The sequence below is a fragment of the Trichosurus vulpecula genome, chromosome 3, assembly GCF_011100635.1.
Source record: "Trichosurus vulpecula isolate mTriVul1 chromosome 3, mTriVul1.pri, whole genome shotgun sequence".
Classification (NCBI taxonomy): domain Eukaryota; kingdom Metazoa; phylum Chordata; class Mammalia; order Diprotodontia; family Phalangeridae; genus Trichosurus; species Trichosurus vulpecula.
In genome coordinates this window covers 433,181,634-433,201,781 of record NC_050575.1, presented here as the reverse complement: position 1 = coordinate 433,201,781, position 20,148 = coordinate 433,181,634, and the positions used below count along the sequence as shown (strand labels likewise).

The following is a 20,148-nucleotide window of genomic DNA, read 5'->3' as shown; positions in this document are numbered from 1 at the left end:
GCTATATACAGGGTTATGAGAGGTGGCCTGGCTGAAGCAGCCAGGCCCCCTAAGGGAGGAACCAGAGGCATATGTGCCAAGCAAGTCAAACCACCCTCACCACCTTGACAACCATCCTTCCTCAGACTCTGAGGCCAAGAGCCTTGAGAAGAGCAATGCTTCTAGCCCAGCATCCACAGGCAACTCCCTGGAAAGCAACTCCTGCGGAGGTGTAGCCTGGCAAGTGTTCCTGCTGGGGTTTCAGCCATAGCCATTTCAGTAGAATTAAAACCAGTGCAAAAAAAAAAAAGGTCTCATCACCCAAGTGAGGAGCTCTTCTACAAAACATTCCTTGGTGCCCATCAAGGTCAAAATATTGAAAACAAATGCAGTCTAATACAGGCTGACAGTTTTTTCCAAGGTGAAAAAGCATTAGCACCAATAGCCACAGAAACCCTAACCAGGAGTACAATAGCTACATTAAAGCTGCTATTATCTTTCTCAAGAAATATGCCTCACAATGGGTGAGCCTTCTCTTCTGTAACATCTATCTATTCAACTGCACCAAACAAAAGAGGAAATGGGGATCTAGTGATGAGGAGAACCAGGAAAGAAAATGAATCAATATTAAAAATGGATCAAGACACTGGTATTCTGGCAATTGGTCTTTAGGGTATCATCAGATAAGATTTATAGGAAAACCAAGAAGATTCCTAGCAGAAATAGGAAAAATAAATGGCTAGGGAACTGTGAGGAATACAAGGTATGGTTCAGATTAAGATAAATCTCACAGAATTCTAGTACCTAAAAGTTACAGACATCTTCACATTCTCCAGTCACTAGCCAGGTCTCTCAAACTACACCAATACTGATATAGTAAAAGTGAATACAAAAGTGAGAGACAGATGGTTTATCCTATCTGGGTAAGACTTAAAGAGATATTAACTAGACTTGGGACATTTAAAGAGTTGTGATGGTTTGAAATGGATAATGTGGGACCTTATCAGCTACAACTATTGAGTCTTTTTTTTTTCTTTAAACAGGAAGAAGAATTAGAGGTTGTTTTAAAAAGTTGGTTTTGCCCCCATGACAGGCCTTAAACTCAGAAGATTTACTTGTACTCAGAAAAAGAACTGTGGTATTTTTGCAAGGAAGTTAATTACCTACAGCCTAAATATGAATAAGCCAATGATCAAACTCCCAGCCCCTTCACTGGGAATCTGTGGATGGCAAGAAAGGAAGGTGCTCTCTTCTTTCAAAAGCATAGAAGAAATTAAACATGGGACATTGGCCCACTCCGCTCCACTCCTGCGGAAAGCAGATGGAGCCTAAGGCCCATTAGCCTGCTCTGAGCTGTTGTTCCTATGTCCCAGAACACACACATCACAAGCATTATTTCAACAACCCTTGGGGTATTTATTCCTTTCTCAAGAAACCTTTCAAAGCCTCTAGACTGGCATAAAAAGTACACTAAGGGCTTTTCTGGAATTGAGATATGTTGTTCACTGATGATTTGAGGCACTTTCCACATTGAAAAGACCTCGGATTACCAGTTCATCCAAAAACACATTCTGGGTAGAAAGAAATGAAAAGAGATTTGGTGCCCATTTCAGAGCATCAGCCAGAACTTCAAGCTATTAAAATGTACCAGACATTCTTCTGCAAAGAGAAAAAAATATCTAATTACCTGAAAGGGCATCTTCTTTGCATTCAGGAGATCCATCTTACCTTTCTGCATTATGTTTAGAATTCAGAAAACACCTGGCAAATATCCCCACTCCACACCCACACCCACCCTGACCCCCCCCCCCAACCTCCCCACCCCATGGACGTGTGATCCTCCTTTACTCCCAAATTTAGTATTAATTTGATTTTCCTATAAATAAGACATTAAACTATACTTTGGGGAATCATGAGGTTTATGGCCCAGGACTGGCTGGAAGTGGCAAATACAAAGTGTCCTGCCCTGATGGGTAAGGGCATTTAATGCTGTAATTCTGATTTCCCCTAACAAATTCCTAGGGAGTATACTATTTCATTCACTTATTACAATCCAAAACTTCTACTGTCTACATTAAATAGGAGAAAAATTTTTCCTATTGTTTAGTCAATAATACAACTTGTGTGTCCGGAGAAAGAACCCCAATGTTTTCCTCTATAGATATTTACTGCTGATACATATTAAAAAAATTTCTTTTAAAGAATCTGAAGGACAAGGCTAGGTATTTGAGGGTAAGGGAAGGACGCATGTGAGGATCAGAGAAAGAATAAGGAATGATCCCTACTCCCAAGGAAATTACAATCTAACTGGGTAATAAACCTAATTTATATTAAACAATTAAATGCTAACTGCATGGACTTTTACGTTCAGAAAGCGAAGAAATCTGTGTGGACTAAAGTGGTTACTCAATGATTTATTATGAAATGGGAACTTGAGTGAAGACTAGAACTTGGATCAATAAAGCATCAAAGAGTCATGTATCCCAGAGACTATATGTTCCACAGCTTTCATTAATCTTACACCTGATAGTTGGGGAAACAAAGGCAGAAAATTCTAAAGACAAAGACCAGGTGCCATTCACTCACCAAATAAGTCTGCACAGCTAGAGAAGCCTTTCTGGAAGGTAAGGAGATAAGAAGACTTGGCGGTCCGGCCTGCTCTAAGAAGCCTTTCCTGATCCCCCTTAATACTGCTGCTTTCCCTCTCCTGCTTATCTCCAATTGCTCCTGTATCTGTCATGTTTGTACAGAGCTGTTTGCATGTTAGCTCCCCCAAAGCAGTCAGCCAGCCTTCTGTTTGATTTCTATCCCCAGCATGCAACACAGTGCCTGGCACATGGGCGTGCTTACTAGATGTTTTCTGACTGACCTGAACTCAAGAAGTGTATAGAGAGAGAGCAGAAGAAAGGATGCAGGCATAGACAGTGAGAGAAACAGAGATAGAGACAGAAGCCTCCTGCTGATTCTCCCTCCTGCCTCAGTCATTCCCCACACTGCCAGCGGAAGGTAAGTGACATAAAGGTAAGGGACTTTCTGGATCTCTGGCGCCTAGGACCACATTTTGGACATTGTTAAGTAATCCACCAAAAGGTCACTGAACTTGCATGCCCTTTGATGCAGGGATATGACCCACTGCTGGGCACATCCTCAAACAGAAGTGATTTCTTGCTCAAAATCATTTAAAAATTCATTTCCATGTTTTTGTACAAAAAAAGCCAATGCAAAAAGAATTAGGAGGGAAGCAGAAAATTGGGAGAAAATCTTTGCAACTAGTATCTCTGATAAAGGCCTCATCTCTAAAATATATAGGGAGCTGAGCCAAATATATAGGAATACAAGCCATTCCCCAATTGAGAAATGGTCAAAGGATATGAACAGGCAGTTTTCAGAGGAAGAAATTAAAGCTATCTACAGGCATATGGAAAAATGCTCTGGATCGCTGCTGATTAGAGAAATGCAAATCAAAACAACTCTTAGATACCACATCTCTCCTGTCAGATTGGCTAAAATAACAAATCAGGAGAATGATAAATGCTGGAAAGGATGTGGGGAAATTGGAACATTGTTGCATTGCTGGTGGAGTTGTGAGCTGATCCAGCCATTTTGGAGGGTGGTTTGGAACTATGCCCAAAGGGCTATAGAAATGTTCATACCCTTTGACCCAGCAATACCACTTCTAGGGTTGTATCCCAAAGAAATCATGCAAGCGGGAAAAGGAAACATATGTACAAGAATATTTATAGCAGCTCTCTTTGTGGTAGCCAAGAATTGGAAATCAAAGGGATGCCCATCAATTGGGGAATGGCTGAACAAGCTGTGGTATATGAAGGTGATGGAATACTATTGTGTCATAAGAAATGGGGATGATGCAGACTTCATAACAACCTGGAAAAACCTACACAACATAATGCTGAGTGAGCGGAGCAGAGCCAGGAGAACGTTGTGCACAGCCACAGATATATGGATTCCGTGAGGACCAACCCTGACATACTGCGCTTTTCTCAGCAACCTAAGGGGCAAGGACAATTCCAGGGGACTCACGATGGAGAATGCTATCTTCATCGAGACAAAGAAATGCGAAGTTTGAATACAGACTGAGGCACACTACATGCTCACCTTTTCTGCTTCTCTTTTGTTTTTGTTTTTGGGTTTTTTTTTTTTGGGTTCTTTTTCTTCTCTCTCATGATTCATTCCATTGGTCAAAATTCTTCTCCACGACTTGACTAGTGCATAAATTAATTCAATGCGAAGTTATACATGACAGTTATATGATACTTCATGCCGTCTTGGGGAGGGAGGGGGCAGGGAGGGGAGAAAAACTGGAACTCAAAACTATGTAGAACCGTGTGTGGTAAACTAAAAATAAATAAAGAAATTTATTAAAAAAAAAATTCATTTCCAAGAAGGCAGGAAAGAGGTCTGACTTGCCATTAGTGGATCATGTGGCAAAGCTCTGACGGAAGGCCTGCGTGCCCCCTAAACGACAGGTATTCTAGCCTTTTGTATGCTATACATGATGTGAAAACCAATTCTTACTGAAGGATTCCTCATCTTACTAGATACATTAACCTCTGTCCCATTACTGAAGCACAGACTAACAGAAAGAACCCTAGGTAGAAGGCCGGGGCTGTGGTCCTGGCTCAGACAACAACCATAGAAACACTCCATGCTCTAGTTTCCATATTTATAAAACAAAGATCTTAGACTCCCAAGGAATCATGGCACCAGAGAGTTACAAAGTGAAATGTCTCCAGTTCTTCCCACCAGTTCTCACATGGCAAGAACTGAAGCCCCTTCACCACCACTCTGGCAGGCCTCCTCTGGACACTCCTGTTTATCAATCTCCTAACTCACAACACAACCCCACAGCCCAGAATACAGTACCCTGCACCCTGTGGGTGTGAAATCAATGCTGACCTGGGCAGATGGATAAGCAGTTAGCATGGAGGAGCTCCCACCCTTGCACACCTCAGAGCTTGACTTCTCTTCATGTAACCACAGATGCCACGTGGTTTTTGGTGGGTTTTGGCTGCACCATCCCACTGCTGACTCAGCAGGGTTGTCATCCACTAACATCCAAAGGTCTTCATGGTCTTTCCACTACACAATCCTCTTATTATTGCTGGTCTTTTTACTTTCAAGATACTGTCTTCTACATTTGGCCAGTCTCAGATCCGTCTGACTACTTCCAGGTGTCCCCATCACCACCTTCTGACCATTCACCCTCCAGATCTCCAAACACCAGGCCCCAGGGAATGTCACCCACCAAGGCCCTGGGGCCAAGCTTTCCTGACCTAGGCAAATGAGCAAGCTGCCAGAAGCCTACCTAGGCTCCTGCTCCACCTGCAGTCCAGAGGGCTAGTCCAGTCATCCCCTGCTACATACACACGCCCCAACACTCCACCATCCCACTTTCTACCTCCAGCTTTGGGAACAGTAATAGCACTTACGCTCCCATTGCTTTTGGGAAGGGAATCCCAATGGACTCTGCTATTACTCCTCTTATGCAACAGGAGCACAGTGTGTCCTCATCAGAGAACGAAGCTCCCCGGGCATCCCATTGCTCCAAGGTGCCGCCACCCTCCTTCGGGTGGCACTGGCCCACTGTCTAACAGCTCCACGCAGCCTTGGATTTCCTCTTTTCCCCTTCACTTTTTGTCCCCTTGAAGCACATGCTCCATCCCTTCAAGAAATACTGTTTTGCCTCGAGACAGATTATTTTGCTAAGAGTAGAGAAGCAGTCTTTCTTTTAAGAGAAGACCAACCGAACTGCATTTTGTGCCAATCACGAGGACTTGGCAATCTCTGCACTTCCCTTGGGTCATCCTCTTTATCTGCCATATTTGCTGCTCACAAGTTCTGCCCTCGGAATGTAAAGGGTGCTGGTGATCTGAGGAGCCCAACTACTGACGGGGTGTGGGGGGGGGAGGGTGTCTCCAGGTGCTCATGTATAAATGCAACTGTTTCCTCTCCTTTCAATACAGATCACATGACAGATGTTGTCCCCTGGTCTCATGCCTCATCATCACTGTTTTACCAGTTAGATCAAAGCGAAAGAGGCTCCCCTCTGTCATTCTACAGTCACACCCACATCTAGTCTACAAGCCATGCCCACATACCAGAAAGTATTTCCTATCACTGGCACCTTACTGTTCCCCTTTAAGTTCGGTGCTTTCTCTCAGGAATGAGAACAGTACCTGAGCTGGCGCAGAGCACCCTAAGTATGAATCCCTGCCCTAGTACTTTGTACCTACGGGACCCTGAACAAATCATTTACTCACTCTCTGTTTGGTCAGTAAAATGAGAAGGCTGAATTAAAGACCTCTAAATTCTCCTTCTGGCTATAAATTTATGAACCTATGACCTGGTAAAGGAGTGCAAGTAAGGTTCTATGCAAAGAAGAAGAAAGGGTAGGGCTTAGAAAAGAAGCAGATATTAGAAGACGGGCACCAATCAGGACCAGAGTTACTATCACAATGAATGAAATAGCCTTTTTAAGGTATGGGTAGATGACGTTTATGTTCTGCATTTGTTTGCTTAGGCAGTTAGGTGGCACCATGAATCAAGAAGACTTGAGTTCAAATCCAACCACAGACACTTACTAGCTGTGTGACCCTGGACGAGTCAGTTAACCTCAGTAGGCCTCAGTAAGGGTGACAGTAATCATATCCCCCCTCCCAGGATTATGAAGATAAAATGAGGCACTTGTAGAGCTTGGCAAATCTTTATGTGATATATATAAATGCCAGCTGTCACTATCGTTCTCAGAAGGGGCAGGCACAAATGATAATGTTAAATAAAGGTTGAAACCCACTGAGTCACACATGTACCCTGACGGAAAGATAGGTGTCAGCATGTTCCAGGCAAGTCAAAGCACCGTGATCATCTATACCTCCACCTCCCTCAAGGTCCCTTGGAGATGGCTGGGGACCCCAAATCCAAGAGCTTTGGGAATGGCAGTGCCCCCACAGCCACCAGCATGAATTCCAGCCCAGGCTCCACAGCCATTCTTGAGGGAATCACTGTGGAGAAAGGCCTAGCTCTCTCAGCTACAATCAATACCAAGTGCTGAACAGCTGCTCCTCACAGACAGTGAAGCCAAAGGCCCAGGGAGGTCTACGCTCTTCAGATCACTGGTATTGCTGTGGAGGAGGGGAAAGCCTCTGTCTCCTCAGCTGCTTTTACCTAAAATATAAAGTTCCTGACACCAAAGACCTGTCAAACAGTTCAACATCTTGGAACCTCCAGGTGGTGCATCTCCTTTCCTTTGTATCCCCAGCACTTAGGGCAGAGGAAGCACTTTATAAAGACCTTCTTCATGCGCAGGGTCACAGGGTTGGAGCTGGAGAGGAGATCTAGTTCAATCACCTCATTTTACAGATAAGGAAACTGAGACTCACAGAACAGCCACCAGTGACATTTCCCAGTTACTCAGCTTCCACTGGGCTTCAGCTTCCCCATCAGTGAAATTAGGGGTGACAGTGGCACTCCACCTCTGAGGGCTGTGAGGAGGATTCCTCCTAAAGCAAAAAGCCCGAAGCCACCAAGGTGGCAGTCAGAACGGGAGCAGGCCTCTAACCCCAAATGCAGCCTTCTCCTTGCTGCCTCCCTGAGTCTCACTTCCCAGGGCTGCCTTTTTCATTTGGGGTCCCAAGATTTTTGTGCCATGTACCTTGCATACAAGTTGTCCCTTGGGACCATGACACAGCTAAAAAGATTCCACCTCCCCAGAACTCATTCATGCTGCTCTCGATGAGACCCACCGAAAAATGTGAGGAATGAAGGTCAGCATGACACAGTGGGCCACAGAAGACCTTATCTAAAGGATTTCTTCATGCCATGTGAGGAATATGCCAAGAAACCAGTTTGGAGACATCTACATAAACAATTCACTGCATGAGGTTTGAGATCAAGAATGCCTGCTAGAAAGAGATCCCAACTGAGAAGTAAATAAATATACGGCAGAGATTACAAAAAAAAAAAAAAAAAAAAAAAAGAGTCAGTGGGAATTTATATGACAAATGAAATGCTGAACTCTGCCATAAAAGATGAAAGTGGAAAGATCAACTGAGCCTTAAATCCAAGACTATGTGACTTGAAGGTAAAGGCAATTTATGGAAGGCTAACTCCCTATCGCATTCATCTAGTACCTCACTCCCAGAAAGCCCCAAACACTTCATTCCCTTTACTCCCTTCCTCCTCTTTGGACCCAAGAGGGGAAGGAAGCAACAAGGTGACAAGGGAAGAAAGACACACAGGAACTTGCCCTGAGAACCTAAAGTGGGTCCGTGATGAGACTAGTTCCTACCTGGTAAGTGGTCACTGACGGATGAAGCCTACGTGTGGATATCGTGACTTAATCTCCTCACTTAACTATTTTCCACTTTGTATTGGCAACCAAAAAATGGGCTCCTTAGCACTTAGTCAACAAGTGCCCTTGACTAGTTTGGCTTTTTCCCCTGAACTGAATGCTGTTTGTATGTTGGACTGGAGTAAGCTTGTCAGGCCCCTTCACCTTGCTTCCCTTGCTTAAGCTGATGGAAAGAACCTGTGCTTTCCCGGTCAACCCCTTCACCTTGCTTAAGCAGATTGAAAGAACCTGTGCTTTCCCCGGCGTACCTTACACCCCCGCAGAAGCTGGATGGTTAAAAGCAGCTCCCGTTGGAGCCAGAGGCTGCTACAGCTACAGCCGCAGTCACAGCTACAGCCGCAGTCACAGCTACAGCTACAGCCACAGCCACAGCAGAAGCAGGAGCTGCCAGTAGCAGAGCTGACCTACGGGAGGAAGCTGAACAAAGACTTCAGGCCAGTGGGTAATCTTTTTACCATAGAGGGGGAAGCATGATTTTGCTTTATGCAATCATGCTTCTCTGTAGCCTCCTGGTTACTCTTTCAAGGCGTACTTATTGGGCCTGGAAGCTTTTGATCAATATATCAAAATGGGGTTGCTGGTTCATGGGTTGGTTACTGTGGAGCCTAAATATATGTTTTGATTCTTCTGCCTTCTACTTTGAGAGTTTCTTATATCCGGCGGTTCCGAACCTTTCAGACATGTTTATGATCCTCTTTGAGATTATAAACTCTGCCCTCCTATTACACACTTGTGGTCTGTTATCACAGAAGATAGGAATTATGACTTCTCTGGGGCAGGATTAGGGGGCCCCATCCCACAGTATGATAAAATAACCCCCAAAATAAAAGAGTTAACCTGATCTCTTGGAAAAGGGAAATGACAGCAGGAAATGCTGTGGTTTGTCACAACTAATGGGTCTCATGAAGGTTCCCGCAAGGTACCTTTCTGTTTCTGAAGCAGACCAGGCAAATGGCCAAGGGGGCATCACCATCTATAGGACTGATGCGGGTCTCTCAGTACCAAGAGGCCACTTCTCCCATCGTCTTTGAGCACATGCAGAAAATCCCAACCACTTCCCAGACTTAGAAAAATGCCCAATTTCCTTCAGAGAGGGCTCCTATGAGGCAATTCTCAAGACTAGTTGTATCACGTGGCAGCACCAGTAAAGAACCTTGTCTCTCTCCACAGTGTGAGATTCCTAACCATGGACAGAGGTACAATCCTCTCCCATTTATGCACAAAAATGCGATCATTCTCAAAAGGTGACTTGTAAAACTAACTTTTCCAAAGAGAACCAACTGCATTAAAATTCCCCCAGAAAAAGCATCTGGTCCTGAGACATGATGAACATTTGTGAAGCACACAGTTAAAAGCAAAGTTTGGAACATGAGACAAGGAACATTCCGGACAGGGATGGTCAGAATGAAAATGAAAACGTTCACCAATCTCCAGCATGTGAAAACTAAGGGAGCCCCTTTGAAACCCCTTTCTCATCTGCCAGCAAAAAAACATGAGACATGCACACTAATCAGATGTGACAGTGGCAGGCAGTGACAGCTTGAGGGAGTTTATGGAAGCTTCCAGAAAGCTGGTTCCAATGATTAGGGATTTACCCCAATGGGCAGCTATGTGGCATAGTGGGTATGATGTTGGACTCTGAATCCTAAGACTGGAGTTCAAATGCTGACTCAGCCAGTTAAGAGCTGGGTAATGCCAGCCAAGTCACTTAACTGGTTCTTAGCCTCCGTCTACTCACCTGTAAAATGGAGTGGATGATAATAGCGCTTTCCTTACAAAACTATTGTAGAGATCAAATGAGATAACACGTACAGTGCCACATAAATGATAGCTATTGTCGTATTGATCACTACGACTCCCCTTAATGATCCACCATGGATAGATCGATCCTTCACAAATACATCCAAACTCTTCTTGAACCTACTTACATTTACAATCTATGCCACTTCTCTCAAGTCACCATGGGGAGGTGCTCCTCTGATTAGCCCTAGAATACTTACTTCAGGTTCTGAAATGGGGCCCTGAGCAACACTCTCCTCACCGCGTCACCAAGAATGCTCCTCTTCTACCTGGCCACTGCTTGCCTAGGCAGATTTAAGAAAATGGTTCCTTTACACAAAGGAAGCCTCCACCAGTCAGCTGAAGGATCACTCAGGACTAACCTGCTTCGCAAATTCAGGTTTTCATTCACTGGGTTTTGGAAAAGAAAGCTCTGAACTTTGGATACCATATCAGCACACAACCCAGAGCTGGACTGGGCATTAGCCACGCCCTGCAGCGGGCATCTCACATACCCCAGGCCGAACCCTGATTACCTCTTCCTCTTCTTCTTCATCTTCAACGTCCAGAATGCCAGAATCTTGCTCAGACTTGGGGCTAATGCTTTCTATCTCTGTATCCAAGATGGTCAATGCATCTTTCTTGGATTTTTTCCTGCTGCCTATCCTGGGCTGTTGTGAGATGATGTTATCCAGGTTCCTTTGCTGCTGAGCCTAAGACAGAAGCAGAAGTGGACAGTTAAGAAAGGAACATTCACATTTTTTTTAAACAAATGAGAACTTTCTAGAAAATACATCAAAGAAATATGTCAACACGTAAGTCCTCAAGAATCTATTGGGACAGTGCATACACTTTTAATGTCCTTATGTGACCTGGCAAATCCACTGTTGAAACTTGCTTAATGAGAAGGTAAGCAGAGAGCCTCCTGTTAGAAGGTCCCTTTGCCATTCAGGGCCAGTTTCATCCTCTATAAAAATACTACAGGTGGGCTGAGTTTACTGTGCATCAGTTTAGCTAAGTCTTCCTGTGCTTCTCTGTATTCCTCATACCCATTGACTCTTATATAACAGAGACAAATCCCATTACATAAGCAGAGCCAAAAACAACTTACACAATGATGTCAACACCATAAATGGAAAAAACCACCCCAAAACAACTGAAAATATTACAAAATTACAAAGAACAAGCTTTTTCCAAAAAAATATGAGAAGACACCTGTCCTAACTCCTTTGTAGACGTGTGGGTTACATCTACATGGTCATCTTTAGATATTGGTCAGTTTTGCTCATTTCCTTCTCTCCTTCCTCCTTTCCTCTATGAAAGATGGCTCTCTGGAAGGAGGAGAGTATGGATACAGGGAGAAGCAGAGGCAATGGAAAGAGATATCAATAACAATTTATTTTTTGGGTTAAGTGTTCTCAAGGATCACTTCCCAACTTCAAACAAATGCAGAACAGCTTGAGTTTACGCAGTGCTGTAAGGTTTGCAAAGCATCCTATACATGTTCACTCATTTGATTCTCACAACAACCCTGGGAGGCAGCTATTATTACTGTCCCCATTTTATACATAAGAAAACTAAGGCACCGAGAGGGTAACTTGTGGAGGGTCACACAGCCACTAAATGCATGACATAGCATTCCTAGCACTTCTCAACCTAATCCTTCCAAACATGATCCTCATAGGCTCATAGAAGCACAGCCAGAAGAGGCCTCTAAAGCCACATGGTCCAATCCTCTGGCTCCAGAGCTCATGATTTCACACACTACCACTCTAGCCTCTTTATGAGGCTAAAGTGATCTTTCATTCCAGGAGCCCACACCTCGGGCTAAAGGAGCGAGCTCCTGACAACTTTTGTCAGGATAATAAATGCCACATCGAGGCTCTACAGTTTCAGAGTTTTATGGAGATTTGTTTTCCTTCAATTCTATGACATTGCATCCATTTCACTTCCAATACTCCAGTGAAATTCCACTGAGGAGATGAAGAAGTCTGATACGGAGGAATGAACTAGCTGACCCCACTGGAGTTTCTATGACCTTAATCTCTGGGAAGCAGGAAAGAAACGGTTTCCCCTTTTGCACTTATAAAGGGGAAGGAAGTGTTAGAGCTTAGCTCAACACTACGAACTGAAAAAGGCCTGGGATCGAGGCAGGCACAAAAAAGCCTAAATATAAGATTGCAAAGAATCAACAATAAGGTTGTAAATTCCTAATCTCTGTATGACACTTCTCCACTGGAGACAGGGAGAGGGGAAACCAGCTCAGCAGAACAGTTCCTGTGGCTGATGGCAGGAGGCCTTAAAGTCTTCTGAATGAGTTCAACGTCAGTGTCAAGAATAAAGTAGTGGATGCCAATGGGTGTTAGCCCAATAACGGACTGGATGGGCAAGAAAAGGAAAAAAGGAAAAAAAATGAACTGCGAGAGTTCACTTCTGCCAGGAACATGAAAAAGAAAGACCATGCATTCCAGAGGCTTGCGTGCAATAAAAAAAAAAAAAAAAAAAAGAGAGAGAGAAACTTCTTTGACAGTCCATGATCCATTGGCATCATGGTTCAACTTACTTCAAGGGCACAGTGGCCTCTGTTACTTAAAACAAAGGTACAGAAGGAGACCAGAAACCTTTAAACTGGCTTTGCAATTAAGCCCACACTCAGAGCCATTCTCAAGCTCACTTAAACCCCTAGAGTAAGGCATCTACTTTCTCCTGTGATTCTGTAAATTGGGCCAAGCCAGAAAGCTGGATAGTAGATAGTCAGGTAAGGTACTATGGGTCAAAGAACTGGGCCCCCCAACTAAAAATCAAAGTGCTAGAAGTTCTATCCTGGCTCTGTCAGGGTCAATGGGCAAGTCATTTTGCCTTAAAGCACCATGGAGCCCATTTCATTCTATGAAAGGGAGCAGTCAATGCTGGTCTGGCAGGCAGACAGGCCACTGGATGAGTGAGCACCACAGCGAAAGCACAAAATGATGAATTGGCCCCATTGTCACTGTTGTGGATACGAATGCAAATTACCGCCTAATAGCAACCAAAATGCTTCCAGGGGGCGGATGGAAAAAAAAGAAAATTAAAAAGCAATCAACACAAGAGAATAAATGGAGCCCAAAACAATGCCATTTTCAATAAGAACCCACAAAAATCCAGCTCCACCATAGAGCACTTCCAGAGACAGCGCTCACTAAAAGAGGACGGCTAAAGGGTGGGAGAAGGCAAAGCCCTGAAAGAGGGAGGAGAGCTTTCCTTCCTTCTCGTTCTTTTCATGTAGTGCAGTTGGTGCTGGAGACCAAATATTGAAATGGTTTCGTGAATATTTCTCCCTCTTGGAATATTCTCATTCTTAGCCCTCGATGACAATGTCCTATCCTCACGGCCTAGCTCTTGGATCATTAACGCCTCCACTCCCAGGGCTCCCCTCTCCTTTTCTCATCGAGGCAGCTGTTAACACTTGTAGGTCCTCACAAGTTTCAGTTCCTAGACTCTCTTTTATATTCTTATCTGTTCTTGGGGCTTTAATCTATATACAAATAACTCCCCAATCCAGATCTCTGCTGCTGGCTTTCCCATAGACTTTTTCAGCTCTCCGGGGAGACTCCCCACTGAGCTGTCCCATCCGCATCTCAGATTCAGTCCCTTCCTTTCTCCAATTCAACCTGCACAAGACTCTATCAGAAAAATATTCCCAACGCATCTTTTTCAGCAGGTCCATCATCTGGAAAGCAGTGGTTCACTGGTGGTTTTCTTGATCACGGTAAAGTCCACACTGGAGCCTGCCATTCAAGGCCCTCCAAAATCTGCCCCAATCTTATTGCTGGTGTCCAACCAAAACTAGAATCCAACTCAGATCATCCACTCCAGGCAGACTGATCCTTTTGTTGTCCCCTGAGCATGAAGTCCATTCCCACCACCGCCTCTTAGCCCCACTCCCCCCACAAATGCTCTGCCTTCTTAGTCTTCCAAACCATATCCCTCAGATTGAGAGCTGAACTTGGAACCACTGAACTGGGTTCATATCTTGCTCTGCTACTTACTACATATATGTGACCCTGGGCAAGTTGGAGAGCCTCTTTCTAGGCCTCAGTTTCATCACTACAAAAGAAGAGATTTGGGTTGGAGGACTCCTCTAGGGACGCTAGACCTATGACCCGATGATCTTCTTTGTCCTGGTCTAGCACACCCCTGCAGTGATCCCTCCCTCTTCTGACCATCTAGAGTACGTTTTCCTTGTCCTATAGAATCAGTAGCACAATTTTTTGACAATTACACATGTTGCTTTGTATTATTAGTTATCTTTATGTGTGCATGTGTCTTGCCTACCCAACTTGAGGGAAGCCTATGTATTATACCATTGTAATCCTCTAAAGGAAATGTGGTAAACATTTAAATATTTACTGAAGGCAGTGACACATACCATAAGGTAACCTTTTCAGGGCTGGACTCTGCTATTGAGGGAAATCAAATCCTCCCTTATGGTCCAATAGAAAAATGAGGAGAGGACATTATTCATTTATTTGTTTTTGTCAGGCCTTTGATTTCATCAATAGAGGGCCCTCCCAGGGGGAAACACCCTCGAAGACACCTGGACTATTCAATGAACCAACCAGACTTTATTAAGAACCTTGTGCCTTCAAGTGATGTGCTAAGTGCTAGGAAATCAGATACAGAAGATACATGGTCCCTGAACTCAAGAACCTGGCATTCTACACACACACACACACACACACACACACACACACACGTAGTACATAAAGCGATCACTACAGATTGGAGGACCAGCAAGAAGGGACATTAGGAAAAGTCTCTTGAAGGAAGAGGTGGATCTTTAAAAGAGCTAGAGGCTCCAAGAGGCAAGAGGCTGAAATGAACAAGGAAAGCACTCTAGGCATGGGGCCATCACCAGTGCAAGGGCCCAGGGATGGGAGAAGAAATGGGAGTAAAGGAACATCAAGGAGGACAGTTTGCCTCACCCACAGTGTTAGGATACTCAGCCTGAAACAATAGACTACAGCCAGACTGTGAAGGGCACCGACTGCCCTGAAATGGGCTTAAAAGGGGGAGGTACTGAGTTCAGGTCCAGAACTTCTAATCTTCAGCACCAAGAAGGTGTTTCCCCCAAGGCCACTCGAGTTAGTATGTGCCAAGGCTGGCTCTCTATCAACTATTCCAGGCCCCAATCACCCGGCTAAGGCTACATAAAAACCAGCAGAGATGATTTACCTTGGCGTCCTGGGAATGCCAAACGAAAGTAATCTTGTAAAACACCTACAAGAATACCAGGTACCATATGCCAGGTTGAAAACATGAAATTTAATGCCTAAGGGCTCTCAGGGCCTTCATCTTGGCCTAATACTGACCTCTAGTGGCTAAAAAGAGCTGATGGTTCACAAACATGGTTCTGGTCACACAAGACAGACTTGAGAATCAGTAAATCATAAGTAGGAAGAAAAAACGGTGCAATCTATCTTATCAACAAGCACTTATTAAGCACCAACTATGTACAAGGTACTGCAGTATACTCACAGGAGGTATACAAAGATAGAAATCAAACAGGTGCTAGTGCCAGGGAGCTCACCAAAAGGTTTAGGATCTGATCTCATTACAAGGACTTCACCAACAGAAAGGCCAATGTTGAACAGCTAAGATGAGGTTCAGCATATCTGAACAAGTCTGGTAGTACCCTGTCCACTATGAGAGCAACTGAGGCTGAGCAAAGTTTTGATCCACGGCTACAAATACCAAGTAACATTTCTCTAGATGACCATTCAATTTTCTACATGCACAATGTTTAAACTCATTTGCATTAGTCAGCCCTCATGACAGTCTAGACAATAATATGATTTACTGCTTTCTGAGGTTCAGAAAGGTTTACTAACCGGCCAGTCAGTGGCAGGGTCAAGACAGAAAGACTCCAGACCCAGTTTCCATTTACCTGATTCATCCATACTCTTTATTATGGGAGTCCCACAAATCACTGTAGTAACTCCAAGAATGAGGGGGCTTCAAACAGGGAATTCTGCATCTCTCTCTTTACTTCTCCCAGCCATCAGCCACAATACCAGAAAGTAGGAGAAGGACTCCAAAGAAAAAAGAAGCAGAAAAAACAGCTCCTAAGTAGCACAAGCTATTTTCACACAAGTTTGCCCAGACAAAGGGAGGGTTGGATGGCTGATGGGGCACCGGGGGGGGGGGGGGGGGGGGGGGGGAATCGATAAATACCAAGTGAGATGATCTCAAAACGAGAGATCCTTGGTTCAAACTTCCTCTGGTCTCAAAAATACTAACACAACAACTATATTACGGGGACCTGTCACCAAACACCCTTTAGTGTCTCCTTCTAAGTGGGGTGGCATCTAGTTATCCATCTGCAAAGTCTTCTGAAGCATCTACTACATAACAGTAGGCATTATGTTAAGGGCTGGGAGTACAAAGACCAAAAGGAAGCCATGCCTGCCCTCAAGGAGCTTATACTGTCTCCAGAGAGAGAATGTGAGTGTACGTACAGACGGAAACACACACACACACACACACACACACACACACAGACACACACACACACACATACCCCTATACATATACACATACACACAGAGCCAATAATGGGAAGGGGACAGAAGCTCTACCAGCTGCTGACGAGGAATAGTTAGGAAAGGCTTTCTGTACAAGGACTGGCCTATCTCAATTTTCTTTGCTTATTATAATGAGCCCATCCTCGGGCCTCCTGGAAGCAGTTGCAAATTCTCAAAAGCAAAGGCAAGGTCTGAGCCCAGGCCACTGAGCAGCTGTGTGGGAACCAAGGCCAGGACTAAGTAGGTCTGGAGAAGCTTGGCAGGTTTTGGCCCCCAGGAGCTCAGAAGAGTCACTGAGGCCAGTCCATGAAGATGTGGCACCCAGGAGAGGTCACTCATGCTTTCACATAAGGCCCCCACATGTTAGAATGACGCCTCTCCTCCTGTGAGGCCACTCTGACTTTCCCACATTTCTCCTTCCTCACAGGAACGATTCAGTCTAGGCTTCTCCAGACTAATTTATCAGCCCATCGGTCAATAAGCATTTAATAAAGAACTTGCCATGTACTACTAGGTCCTGGGCTCAGCACCAGGGAGGGAAGCAGCAGGCAGCATCAACATCCCCAAAGGCCTGGGCTCATCACATATATTGTCCTTGGAGCCTTCGGAAAAACAGGGCATAAGCTGGATTATCTCTGGCTATGTCAAGAAATTAAAAGGGAAAGTAATTTGCCCAAGGTTCCACAGAGATTAAGTGGGAAAGCTTGGACCTTAATATGAGTCCTCTGACACCCAAAGTCTTTCCAATGGAGCACACTTCACAGACAATTTTATAGGTTGGCAGAACTAGTCTTTTACAGAAAGGGTGATATCCTAAGTAAACTAGGGAAGCACGGGAAAATGTCAGGTCTACAGAAAAAAGGGAAGAGTTTATGAACAAACAAGAGACAGGAAGGATTATGGGATGGAAAGTAGATAATTTTGATTACATGAAAATAAAAAACCTTTGCACAAACAAAACCAATGCAGCCAAAATTAGAAGAAAAACAAGAAACTGGGAGGAAATTTTTCAACAAGTTTCTCAAATAAGGGAACTGAGCCAAATTTATAAAATCCATAAATTTATGAAATTTATAAAAAATAAGAGTTATTTCTCAGTTAATAAATGGTCAAAGGAAGAAGTCAGAGGAAGAAATCAAAGTATCAATTGTCATGTGAAAAAAATGCTCTAAATAAGTATTGATTAGAGAAATAAAAATTAAAACAATTCTGGGATACCACTTCATACCTATCAAATTGGCTAACATGACAGAAAATAAAAATAAATGCTGGAAGGATGGTGAAAAATGGGGGCACTAATGCACTGCTGGTGGAGTTGTGCACTGGTCCAACCATTCTAGAGAACAATTTGGAACTACATCCAAAGGGCTATTAAACTGTGTATATCCCAAAGAGATCAAAGAAAAGGGAAAAGGTCTTATTTGTCTGAAAATATTGATTGCAGTTCTTTTTGTGGTGGCAAAGAATTGGAAATCAAAGAAAGGTCCATCACTTGAGGAATGCTGAACAAGTTGTGGTATATGATTGTGAGGGAATACTATTGTGCTATAAAAAAAAAATGATGAGCACAATGGTTTCTCAGAGAGACCTGGGAAGACTTGTATGAACTCATGCAAAATGAAGTAAGCAGAACCAGGAGAACATTATACACAGTAATAGCAAAACTGTAAGGATGATCAACTGTGAAAGACTTGGCTACTCTGATCAAGACAACGATCCATGACAATTCCAGAGGACCTGTGAAGAAAAAACCTGTCCACCTCCAGAAAGAGAACAGATGAACTCTGACTGCAGATTGAAGCACACTTTGTTTTACTTTCTTTATCTTTATTGTTTTATTTTCTTTATGTTTTCTTTTGCAATATAGCTAATATGGAAATATGTTTGGCATGACCTCACAGGGGCAAAAGGGAAAAAGAGAACGGAACTCAAAAATATTTTTTAAAAGATTGCTAAAATGTTTTACATGTAATTGGGAAATACTTAACAAAATAAATAAAAATCTTTTTTAAAAACCACACACACTTTGGGGCATTAAGGAGAGTTTGTAATATCCTGGCCACTACAAATCGAGATCACTGTCCTCCTCCTCCTCCTTCATTCTCGGCCCCACTCATCATTTATTTATACAGACTGTTACAGATCTACATACTGAAGGACAAACTCAACAAGCTTTCCATCCAACTGGGCAGCAAATATTCTTCATCATTTGGTCTTTCCTGTATGGATGCTCAGACCAAACTATTTTGAGATTATAATTTATGTGAAATATTATTATGCCATAAGTAACAAATACAAAGAACTCAGAGAGACTCAGGGAAGATCTGGATGAACTCATAGAAAGCAAAAAGGTACCAAATGGATGGGATGGGGGAGGCACTGGACTGGATGCCCTCTGAGGTCCTTTCTAGTCTTAGACTGATTATTCTCAGTACCATGGAAGAGCTCTGACGGTGGAGTCAGGAGGCCCAAGGTAAAATCTTTGCCACAAACTACTTCAATCACATTCGGCACTTCCATCATTTCCCCTCTCTGGGCTCTAGGCTCCTCATCTGGCAAAATGAGCAGGTGAACATAGAAGAGTTCTAGGCCCTTTCTAGTTCTAAGTGTCATCCTAGGAAAAAAGCAGAGCCAGAAGAAAAATCTAAACAACGATCCATGACAGTGTAAAGAAAAACAACACGGAAACACTTCAGAACTCTGCTCAATGAAGCGTCTAATTGTGATTTCAAAGGATTGCTGATGAAGCATGAGAAGAGAGGAATGGAGGGGAATTCTTCTCCTCAAACAACTTGCTTTCTATGGGACAGGGATGATACAACACATGCACAGGTAAATAAATGCAAAGTGTATCCAAAAACTGCAAAGAAATTTCAAGAGGGACTAGAAACACCTGGGGGTGTCAGGGATGGCTCTGTGTATGAGGAGGCATTTGGGATGTGATCTGAAAGAAGCATTAAAAGGCTGGCCCCCGCAGCCCTTGGCATTCCAGCATTTGGAAGTGGTGACTTGTTGGTTTGGAGTCTGTACCTATGTGTCAAAGACAAGACGGGAGTCTGAGCCTCTTTGAGTCTATGATCACTTCTCTATCCACCATGCAGAGTACCTCTCTACTTTAGATTAGTGCCCAAAATCAGGCCAAATGCCTAAAAACCAGAGGACTGGAGAAAAGAAAAAAACAATAATGTAAAAACTAGAATACAGCATGCTTACCAAGTCAGAGTTCTAGATCTGAAGCCTGGCTCCCAGACACTAAGTGAGGCTTGCCTTTTCCTTATTCTTTCCACAAAATGTAAATCTGTATTTACCTAACGTCCTCCTCCTTCAAGAAAACCAAATGTGCCTTACACAGAACTTGTAGATTTTCCAACACTTCTGCTTGAGAGGAAGACAGTAAACACTGTGACTCTTTCTTTATATCACCTAAATAGACATGTGAAATCTTGACATGATTCC

General features: G+C 43.6%; 1 protein-coding gene across 1 annotated transcript in view; it reads right to left on the bottom strand.

Annotated features, from left to right (window-relative positions):
• Positions 1-20,148, bottom strand: part of EXOC6B (exocyst complex component 6B) — a 618,488-nt gene that overhangs the window by 373,012 nt on the left and 225,328 nt on the right. Inside the window, exon 7 of the mRNA XM_036751845.1 lies at positions 10,666-10,842. Within this exon, the coding sequence (XP_036607740.1) occupies positions 10,666-10,842 (177 nt within the window). The remainder of the gene's footprint in view (positions 1-10,665; positions 10,843-20,148) is intronic.